This window comes from Ochotona princeps, chromosome 4 (genome assembly GCF_030435755.1).
Source record: "Ochotona princeps isolate mOchPri1 chromosome 4, mOchPri1.hap1, whole genome shotgun sequence".
NCBI classification, from domain to species: Eukaryota; Metazoa; Chordata; class Mammalia; order Lagomorpha; family Ochotonidae; genus Ochotona; species Ochotona princeps.
The window spans coordinates 7,737,122-7,748,666 of record NC_080835.1 but is presented as its reverse complement, the minus strand read 5'-3'; the positions used below and the strand labels follow the sequence as shown (position 1 = coordinate 7,748,666).

Sequence of the window (11,545 nt, the reverse complement as noted above, 5' to 3'; positions counted from 1 at the left end):
TTTCTGCCTCTCTTCCAGTCCCAGCTGTGGCCCTGCACCCAGTCACGGTGGCATAGCTAGCAGCAGGCCAAGCCTCCCTGAACTTCTCAGCAATGGGATTCAGCCAAGAATTCCTCCCAGTGCCTCCACAGGGGTGAGTGCCACAAGTCATCAGTGTAACCAGGACGCTCCTGGGCAGATCCGGTCCGAACCCGGAGGACAGGGTGTGCAGCCCCCCACACAGACAGCAAAGACATGAAACATCAAGATTAATAAACAGCTTTATTTGCCTTGGACAGCATCAGTTCTCTTGTATTCTCAATTAATTTTCCATTAAAGTGCCAGAAAATGTCTTAATCATGAGAATATTTGTTAAAAGAAAGAGCTGGAACATGGTAGTCATGAATAAAACATTTCTTACAAAACACAGAATGGAAGCTCCTCATGTTGACCTAATGGGTTGGACAATTTGTGAACAGTTTCTAATTACCTCTCACCATGATCACCAAACTGGCTGGAACCACTACCCAGGGAGAGAAGGGGAAGCCAAGTCAGAGGTCAGACAACACACACAGACACACGGCCTGCTGGGTGCTGCCTCCTTGGGACCACCTGGGGGTGCTTGCTGTTTGAGTAGATCCAGTCTTGAGACACAGACCGAAACCCCTCTGCAGCCTTCTAGCCCACCCTCCCTCCCTAACAAAAGCGCCAAAAGTCATTACCCCAAGACTAACAACATCAGTAAAAATGAGAATAATAACACACACGCACACACACACACACACACACAAAACAGCTTGCTTAGGAAACAGGAGCTCTCAGCATTCAATGCAAAAAAAAAAAAAAAACTGAAATCTGAAGGCAAATACTGTTGACTTTGCACATGGGCTGCACGAATGTGGGGTTCCACCCATCTGCATAGCGACAGGAGCCTGCAGGCGATGCTTTGTGCGGCACTGGCTGCCACGAGAGGCAAACTCGTTGCATTATTGCTGAGGCTGCAGTATGCTTCTCCTTGGAGTTTATATACAAACACACCAAGGCAGGTGTCATTGTATAGGGAGAGATATGTACACACACACAGAGGCCTGCTACTCTTTCTTTGTGGAAACTGACACCTCCACCTCGGGAAGTTGGATGCCAACCTTAGTCCCACTGTCATTGCTAGAAGAAGAGGAGAGCCGGGATTTCTTGGAGGCCAAGGACACGCCACTGCCCTGCAACTTGCCTGCCTCATCATCACTTCCAGTCACCTCATAATGACCTTTGCTCTTTGACCCCAATCCACCAAAGGTACCAAACTTGAGCTTGGCATGTTTCCCTTTGGCCTTCCCACCTTCCAGTGACACTTCCCCGGCTTCAAATTCCAGAGTCCCTGTGGGAGTGGACGGTGCAGAGAACTCCCTTTCGTCGCTGAAGGAATTTGATCGGTGCCGTGGCTTTTTGCTTTTAAACAGGGAGAATTTGCCTTTGGGTGACTCGGCCTCTGCCTCTCCCTCCAGAGAGCCCAGGCTTGCCTTGGAGCTCTTCAGGTCACCTTTGGACCCGGAAATGGATGCTTCTGGTGAGCCAGTGACACCACCTTTTCCTTTAGGTTTGGAAAAATTGAACTTGGGCATTTTGATTTTGGACTTCTTCAGCTTGACTTCGGCTTCTTCCCACTCACCTTCTCCTGCCCCGGCCTGAACGTTGGCCTCCACTTTAGGGAAGTTGATGTCTACCCCGACCTCTCTGCCGACCAGCTCACGGCCAGAGAAGGCAAATTTGGGGATCTTCATCTTGGGGAATGTGACTTTTCCAGATGCACCATCCATGTGACCTTGAGGCCCAGACACACTCATCTCAGGACCCTGGAGTCCTACCTGACCTCCTTTCACTCCTCCTGCCACCTGCGGTCCTGACAAGTGAAGGCCCCCCGCAAGAGCGGAGGAGATGTGGGGTCCCTTCAACTCCCCTCCAGGACCCTTGACACTCAGATGGCCTTCTCCCAGGCTGACATCTGGGGTACTGACAGCCCCTGAGACATCTACACCCCCTTTGATTTTCGGGCCCTTCACGCTGACATCTGGGGCAGCTCCGTGGAGACCCACAGCTGCACCTTTCAGATCCCCTTTCACTTCGGGGCCAGAAAGCTGCCCAGTTGGCAGTTTCAGGTTCACACCTGGCAGGTCCACCTCGCAGCTGGGCGATTTCATTCCAGGCATCTGAAGGTCCAAGGAGGGGCCTCTGATCTCACCGGTGCCCCCAAGGCTCCCTTTCACTTTTGGTCCTCCCAAGCTCAAGTCCACATCCGGTGCTGAGATCTGAGGCCCTCTCAGGTTCACATCCATGCCTGACCCCTTTAACTCTCCGGAAGCTTGTGGGCCCTTGATATTAACGTCCAAGTGCGACCCCGGAGTGGAGATTCCAAACTGGGGCAACTTCATTTGGGGAAGCTTCATGCCACCTTCCGATGCCTCCAAACTTAGATCAGCAGCACCTAAGGACACTTTAGGGCACTTGATGTCACCAGAGACAGCCAGATCTCCCTGCAGGCTTGGTCCCTTCAGTGTCACATCTGGTGCCCCAACATTAAATGCTGTTGTGGCATCAATCCCAGGCATTTTCACTCCGTCTCCTCCCATCTTCACCTTTCCTCCAACACCTTTGAGGTCAAGCCCTGGGGCATGCACCTTGACGCTGGGAACAGAAGCATCCGGGTCTCCCTTCAGACTTGGTCCTTTCAAGTTCAGGTCAATGTCAGGCCCAGAGACTTTGGGCATGGAGAGGTTCACTGAAGGCAAGTGTACCTCTGGCCCCTTGAGAGACAGATCAGGTGCTTCAAGTTTAACATCTGGTGCGCTCAAGCCTCCTTCAAGAGAGGGCAGCTGGGCGTGGACCTGAGCGCCATCACCCTCCATTTTCACACCGGGCACGCCGATCTTGGGCATCGAAAACTTGGGGAATTTGATCTTTGCTTCTGGACCTTGCAGATCTACATCTGGTCCTTCTAGTCCCACACTAGGAACATCACCCTTGATCTTTGGTCCTTTCAAGTTAATGTCCACATCAGGCATGGAGACCTGAGGAGCAGAAATGCCAAAAGATGGTGCTTTGATTTTAGCTTCTGGGCCCTTCATGCTGATGTCAGGTGCATCCAAGCTGGCCTGCATGCTAGGGCCTTTCAAGTCACCCACCAGCTTTGGCCCTGAGATATCCACACTAGGCACGTTGAACTTGGGAGCCTTCATCTTGATGTCAGGTCCTTCCACATTAACTTCTGGTGAATTAATATCCAGGTCAGGTGCTTGGAGTTCACCCTCTATTTTGGGACTGGCAACAGGGACCTCAGCTTTAAACCTGGATGCTTTAATATCAAACTCCACATCTGGAAAGTACATTTTTCCAAACATAGGCTTCTTGGTCTTCGGAGATTTCACATCAGCTTTGAGTGCCGCATCTGGCCCTGTGACACTGATATCAACATCGGGAGCCTTCAGACTGGCGTCCATTTCACCCCCAGGAACATTCAAATCAAAGCCCTGTTTTTTAGCCTTCATTTTAGGACCACTCATGTGAATTTTAGGCATTTTAAACTTACTTTTCTTGCCCTTGCCACCAACACTGATTTCAGGAGACTCAACATTCAGCTCTCCTTCAGGAACAGTCACCTCTAGGGAAGGCCCCTTGATGTCAGCTTTGGGACTTTTTCCTCCAAACCCAAACTTGGGCTTCTTGAACTTGGGAATTTTCACATCCGGACCCTCAATGTTAAAATCTGGGCTCTCCATGTGTACATCCAGGCTTGGAGGTTCTACATCAACATTGGGGGCTTTGAGGTCCAGTTCACCACCTTCCAACTTGGGGCCAGAAACCCCAATTTTAGGTGCCTTCAGATGCAGATCCACATCAGGAGCAGACACTTTAGGTGCAGATATGTCCAGGGATGGCATCTTCAAATCTGGGCCACTGATTCTGGCATCAGGGCCTTCGAGATCCAGACGTACTCCTTTCAGATCCACATCAGGGCTCTTGAAAGCAACATCAGCCTTAGGAACAGACAAATCAAAATCTCCTCTGGCTTTGGGACCTTTTAAGTCAAGGTCAACATCAGGCATGGATATCTTAGGAGCCTTGAGATGCAGGTCAGGCATCTTGAATTTAGGACCCTTCAACTTTCCTTCAGGCCCTTCAAGGCTCACATCAGGGCCTTCAATGTCCACCTTGGGTGCTGACACATCAATGTCAGCCTTGGGCAGGTTCACGTCCACTTCAGGGCCCTCACCTTTGAAGCCAGGCATGCTGAACTTGGGCATCTTCACTTTGGGCATCTTCAGGTGCCAGTCTGGGCCATGAACATCCACATCTGGAGCAGCAATGTCCACATTGGGGCCTTTAATGTCTACTTCAGGAGCTTTAAGCTCACCTTCCACTTTGGGCAGTGACACATCCACATCACCCTTCACTTTTGGCCCCTTCAGGTTAAGATCAATGTCAGGCATGGAGATCTTGGGAGCCTTGATGTTCATCTCTGGCATCTTGAACTTGGGACCCTTCAACTTTCCTTCAGGCCCTTCAAGGCTCACATCAGGGCCTTCAATGTCCACCTTGGGTGCTGACACATCAATGTCAGCCTTGGGCAGGTTCACATCCACTTCAGGGCCCTCACCTTTGAAGCCAGGCATGCTGAACTTGGGCATCTTCACTTTGGGCATCTTCAGGTGCCAGTCTGGGCCATGAACATCCACATCTGGAGCATCAATGTCCAGTTTGGGGCCTTTGATGTCTACTTCAGGTGCTTTAAGCTCACCTTCCACTTTGGGCAGTGACACATCCACATCACCCTTCACTTTTGGTCCCTTCAGATTCAAGTCAACATCAGGCATGGAGATCTTGGGAGCTTTGATGTTCATCTCTGGCATCTTGAACTTGGGACCCTTCAACTTTCCTTCAGGCCCTTCAAGGCTCACATCAGGGCCTTCAATGTCCACCTTGGGTGCTGACACCTCAATGTCAGCCTTGGGCAGGTTCACATCCACTTCAGGGCCCTCACCTTTGAAGCCAGGCATGCTGAACTTGGGCATCTTCACTTTGGGCATCTTCAGGTGCCAGTCTGGGCCATGAACATCCACATCTGGAGCATCAATGTCCACTTTGGGGCCTTTGATGTCTACTTCAGGAGCTTTAAGCTCACCTTCCACTTTGGGCAGTGACACATCCACATCACCCTTCACTTTCGGCCCCTTCAAATTCAAGTCAACATCAGGCATGGATATCTTGGGAGCCTTGAGATGGAGGTCAGGCATTTTGAACTTGGGACCCTTCAATTTCCCTTCTGGACCATGAATGTCGATGTCAGGAGTGTCAATGTCCAGCTTAGGACTTTTGACATCCACATTGGGGCCTTGAATATCTCCTACCAGTTTAGGAGTGGAAAGATCAAAATCTCCCTTCACCTTAGGTCCTTTCAAGTTCAAATCAATGTCACCCATGGAAATTTGTGGGGTTTTAAAATGGACATCAGGCATCTTAAATTTAGGACCTTTGAGTTTCCCTTCAGGAACATTAATGTCCACGTCGGGCCCTTTCAAATCACCTTCTACCTTAGGCAGTGAAAGATCCACATCTCCCTTTACCTTTGGACCCTTGAGATTTAAGTCAAAGTCAGGCATGGAGATTTTGGGGGTTTTGATGTGCATTTCTGGTATCTTAAATTTGGGACCCTTCAGTTTTCCTTCTGGAACCTCAACATTGATATCAGGAGTATCAAAATCCACATTAGGACCTTTGATATCAACTCCAGGGCCCTTGAGTTCACCTTCCACTCTGGGCAGTGACACATCCACATCACCCTTCACTTTAGGGACTTTCAAACTCAAGTCAACATCTGGCATGGAGATCTTGGGAGCCTTGATGTTCATCTCTGGCATCTTAAACTTGGGACCCTTCAACTTTCCTTCAGGCCCTTCAAGGCTCACATCAGGGCCTTCAATGTCCACCTTGGGTACTGACACATCAATGTCAGCCTTAGGCAGGTTCACATCCACTTCAGGGCCCTCACCTTTGAAGCCAGGCATGCTGAACTTGGGCATCTTCACTTTGGGCATCTTCAGGTGCCAGTCTGGGCCATGAACATCCACATCTGGAGCAGCAATGTCCACTTTGGGGCCTTTGATGTCTATTTCAGGAGCTTTAAGCTCACCTTCCACTTTGGGCAGTGACACATCCACATCACCCTTCACTTTTGGCCCCTTCAGGTTAAGGTCAATGTCAGGCATGGAGATCTTGGGAGCCTTGAGATGGAGGTCAGGCATCTTGAGCTTGGGACCCTTCAACTTTCCTTCTGGCCCTTCAAGGCTCACATCAGGGCCTTCAATGTCCACCTTGGGTGCTGACACATCAATGTCAGCCTTGGGCAGGTTCACATCCACTTCAGGGCCCTCACCTTTGAAGCCAGGCATGCTGAACTTGGGCATCTTCACTTTGGGCATCTTCAGGTGCCAGTCTGGGCCATGAACATCCACATCTGGAGCATCAATGTCCAGTTTTGGGCCTTTGATGTCTACTTCAGGTGCTTTAAGCTCACCTTCCACTTTGGGCAGTGACACATCCACATCACCCTTCACTTTTGGCCCCTTCAGATTCAAGTCAACATCAGGCATGGAGATCTTGGGAGCCTTAAGATGGAGGTCAGGCATCTTGAACTTGGGACCCTTCAACTTTCCTTCAGGCCCTTCAAGGCTCACATCAGGGCCCTCAATGTCCACCTTGGGTGCTGACACCTCAATGTCAGCCTTGGGCAGGTTCACATCCACTTCAGGGCCCTCACCTTTGAAGCCAGGCATGCTGAACTTGGGCATCTTCACTTTGGGCATCTTCAGGTGCCAGTCTGGGCCATGAACATCCACATCTGGAGCAGCAATGTCCACTTTGGGACCTTTGATGTCTACTTCAGGAGCTTTAAGCTCACCTTCCACTTTGGGCAGTGACACATCCACATCACCCTTCACTTTTGGCCCCTTCAGGTTAAGATCAATGTCAGGCATGGAGATCTTGGGAGCCTTGAGATGGAGGTCAGGCATTTTAAACTTTGGACCTTTCAATTTGCCCTCTGGACCTTCAAAATCAATATCAGGAGTGTCAATGTCCAGTTTTGGGCCTTTGATGTCTACTTCAGGTGCTTTAAGTTCACCTTCCACTTTGGGCAGTGACACATCCACATCACCCTTCACTTTTGGCCCCTTCAGGTTAAGATCAATGTCAGGCATGGAGATCTTGGGAGCTTTGATGTTCATCTCTGGCATCTTGAACTTGGGACCCTTCAACTTTCCTTCAGGCCCTTCAACGCTCACATCAGGGCCTTCAATGTCCACCTTGGGTGCTGACACATCAATGTCAGCCTTGGGCAGGTTCACATCCACTTCAGGGCCCTCACCTTTGAAGCCAGGCATGCTGAACTTGGGCATCTTCACTTTGGGCATCTTCAGGTGCCAGTCTGGGCCATGAACATCCACATCTGGAGCATCAATGTCCAGTTTTGGGCCTTTGATGTCTACTTCAGGTGCTTTGAGTTCACCTTCCACTTTGGGCAGTGACACATCCACATCACCCTTCACTTTCGGCCCCTTCAGGTTAAGATCAATGTCAGGCATGGAGATCTTGGGAGCTTTGATGTTCATCTCTGGCATCTTGAACTTGGGACCTTTTAAGTCACCTTTTGGACCTTCCACCTTGACATCTGGGCCCTCAATGTTCACACTAGGACTCTCCATCTTGATGTCTGCTTTGGGTAGATCCACAGCTACTTCTGGTCCTTCTGCTTTTAAAGCAGGCACACTGAACTTAGGCATTTTCATCTTTGGCATTTTCACATTGCAATCTGGACCATGCACATCTACATCGGGTGCATTAAGATGGGCTTCTGGTGCTTTAATGTCCACTGTGGGACCTTTAAAATCACCTTCTAAATTTGTACCTGTAGCATCGAAATCTCCTTTGACTTTTGGACCTTTCAAATTTAGCTCCACATCAGGCATAGAAACCTTCGGAGATGAAATACTCAAGAAAGGCATTTTAAACTTGGATCCTTTCACTTTTCCTTGCACCTCAACATCAGGAGCATTAATATCAACTTTTGGACCTGTAACGTCAATTTCTGGCTTTTTAACTTTGACATCCACCTCAGGTGTCTGAACTTTGGAACCTGAGAAATTGAATTTGGGAAGCTTAAACCGTGATTTCTTCGTCTTGCTTTCAATATTCACCTTGGGGCCAGAAATGTCCACTTCTGGAATCTTTGCATCGAACTTGGGAGCCTTGATATCACCTTCCAATTTTGCACCGGAAGTATCAACATCTGCCTTCACTTTCGACCCTTTCAAATTCAAGTCAATTTCCGGCATGGAAATTTTGGGCATGTTGACATGCATTTCAGGCATCTTCATTTTGGGACCTTTTAATTTGCCCTCTGCACCATGAATATCAATATCTGGAGCATCCAAATCTAATTTGGGGGCTTTAATGTCAATATTAGGTCCTCTCAAATCACCTCCTACATTTGCAACTGAAACATCAAAGTCCCCTTTCACTTTAGGGCCCTTCAGGTTAAGATCAATGTCAGGCATGGAGATCTTGGGAGCCTTGATGTTCATCTCTGGCATCTTGAACTTGGGACCCTTCAACTTTCCTTCAGGCCCTTCAAGGCTCACATCAGGGCCTTCAATGTCCACCTTGGGTGCTGACACATCAATGTCAGCCTTGGGCAGGTTCACATCCACTTCAGGGCCCTCACCTTTGAAGCCAGGCATGCTGAACTTGGGCATCTTCACTTTGGGCATCTTCAGGTGCCAGTCTGGGCCATGAACATCCACATCTGGAGCATCAATGTCCACTTTAGGGCCTTTAATGTCTACTTCAGGAGCTTTAAGCTCACCTTCCACTTTGGGCAGTGACACATCCACATCACCCTTCACTTTTGGCCCCTTCAGGTTAAGATCAATGTCTGGCATGGAGATCTTGGGGGCTTTGATGTTCATCTCTGGCATCTTGAACTTGGGACCCTTCAACTTTCCTTCAGGCCCTTCAAGGCTCACATCAGGGCCCTCAATGTCCACCTTGGGTGCTGACACCTCAATGTCAGCCTTGGGCAGGTTCACATCCACTTCAGGGCCCTCACCTTTGAAGCCAGGCATGCTGAACTTGGGCATCTTCACTTTGGGCATCTTCAGGTGCCAGTCTGGGCCATGAACATCCACATCTGGAGCAGCAATGTCCAGTTTTGGGCCTTTGATGTCTACTTCAGGTGCTTTAAGCTCACCTTCCACTTTGGGCAGTGACACATCCACATCACCCTTCACTTTTGGCCCCTTCAGGTTAAGATCAATGTCAGGCATGGAGATCTTGGGAGCTTTGATGTTCATCTCTGGCATCTTGAACTTGGGACCCTTCAACTTTCCTTCAGGCCCTTCAACGCTCACATCAGGGCCTTCAATGTCCACCTTGGGTGCTGACACCTCAATGTCAGCCTTAGGCAGGTTCACATCCACTTCAGGGCCCTCACCTTTGAAGCCAGGCATGCTGAACTTGGGCATCTTCACTTTGGGCATCTTCAGGTGCCAGTCTGGGCCATGAACATCCACATCTGGAGCATCAATGTCCAGTTTTGGGCCTTTGATGTCTACTTCAGGTGCTTTAAGCTCACCTTCCACTTTGGGCAGTGACACATCCACATCACCCTTCACTTTTGGCCCCTTCAGGTTAAGATCAATGTCAGGCATGGAGATCTTGGGGGCTTTGATGTTCATCTCTGGCATCTTTAACTTGGGACCCTTCAACTTTCCTTCAGGCCCTTCAAGGCTCACATCAGGGCCCTCAATGTCCACCTTGGGTGCTGACACCTCAATGTCAGCCTTGGGCAGGTTCACATCCACTTCAGGGCCCTCACCTTTGAAGCCAGGCATGCTGAACTTGGGCATCTTCACTTTGGGCATCTTCAGGTGCCAGTCTGGGCCATGAACATCTGGAACTTTAACTTCAACTTTGGGACCTTTGATATCAACATCTGGTACATTCATTTCTCCTTCTGCTTTGGGCAGAGACACATCCACATCACCCTTCACCTTTGGTCCCTTCAAACTCAGATCAACATCAGGCATGGAAATCTTCGGAGCTTTGATGTTCATTTCTGGCATCTTGAATTTCGGACCTTTCAATTTTCCCTCTGGTCCTTCAATGTCAATGTCTGGTCCACTGATGTCCACTTGTGGACCTTTGAGGTCTCCTTCTAACTTCGGAACATCTACATCCACCTCTCCTTTTACCTTGGGACTCTTTAAGTGTAGATCAATGTCAGGCATGGAGATTTTGGGAGCTTTAAAGTGCATATCTGGCATCTTGAACTTGGGACTTTTCCACTTGCCTTCTGGGCCTTCCACAGATATTTCTGGCACATCAACATCCAATTTAGGGCCCGTGACATCCACTTCAGGACCTTTTAATTCTCCCTGCAACCTTGGGACAGAAATATCAGCATCTCCTTTGATTTTAGGTCCCTTAAGGTTGAAATCAATGTCAGGCATGGAGATCTTGGGAGCTTTGATGTTCATCTCTGGCATCTTGAACTTGGGACCCTTCAACTTTCCTTCAGGCCCTTCAAGGCTCACATCAGGGCCTTCAATGTCCACCTTGGGTACTGACACATCAATGTCAGCCTTGGGCAGGTTCACATCCACTTCAGGGCCCTCACCTTTGAAGCCAGGCATGCTGAACTTGGGCATCTTCATCTTGGGCATCTTCAGGTGCCAGTCTGGGCCACGAACATCCACATCTGGAGCATCAATGTCCACTTTGGGGCCTTTGATGTCTACATCTGGCACTTTCATTTCACCTTCCAGTTTTGGCACAGACACATCTACATCACCCTTCACTTTCGGGCCCTTCAAGTGCAAGTCCACATCAGGCATGGATATCTTAGGAGTCTTGAAGTGCATGTCTGGCATCTTAAACTTGGGACCTTTCACTTTTGCATCAGGACATTCCAGATCAACATCAGGCATGGAGACATCCACATTGGGACCTTTCAAATCACCTTCTAGTTTTGGCAAAGACACATCCACATTTCCTTTCACTTTTGGGCCCTTCAAGTGCAAGTCCACATCAGGCATAGAGATCTTAGGAGTCTTGAAGTGCATGTCTGGCATCTTGAACTTGGGACCTTTCACTTTTGCATCAGGACATTCCAGATCAACATCAGGCATGGAGACATCCACATTGGGACCTTTCAAATCACCTTCTAGTTTTGGCAAAGCCACATCCATACCACCTTTGACACTGGGGCCTTTCAAACTCAAGTCAACATCTGGCATGGACATCTTGGGAGCCTTGAAGTGCATGTCTGGCATCTTGAACTTGGGACCCTTCAACTTTCCTTCAGGCCCTTCAACGCTCACATCAGGGCCTTCAATGTCCACCTTGGGTGCTGACACCTCAATGTCAGCCTTGGGCAGGTTCACATCCACTTCAGGGCCCTCACCTTTGAAGCCAGGCATGCTGAACTTGGGCATTTTCATCTTGGGCATCTTCAGGTGCC

The 11,545-nt window shown here is 49.3% G+C and overlaps 1 protein-coding gene across 8 annotated transcripts in view; it reads right to left on the bottom strand.

The window, feature by feature from the left end:
• Positions 1-242: 242 nt before the first annotated feature.
• The window catches only part of AHNAK (AHNAK nucleoprotein), a 29,124-nt gene continuing 17,821 nt past the window's right edge, over positions 243-11,545 (bottom strand). For 4 of the 8 annotated variants that reach the window (XM_058662918.1, XM_058662920.1, XM_058662921.1 and 1 more), the window contains one exon: positions 243-11,278. In XM_058662918.1, the coding sequence (XP_058518901.1) occupies positions 1,071-11,278 (10,208 nt within the window). In that variant the 3' untranslated portion in view covers positions 243-1,070. The remainder of the gene's footprint in view (positions 11,279-11,545) is intronic. The other 4 variants (XM_058662925.1, XM_058662919.1, XM_058662923.1 and 1 more) reach the window with 3 other exon arrangements.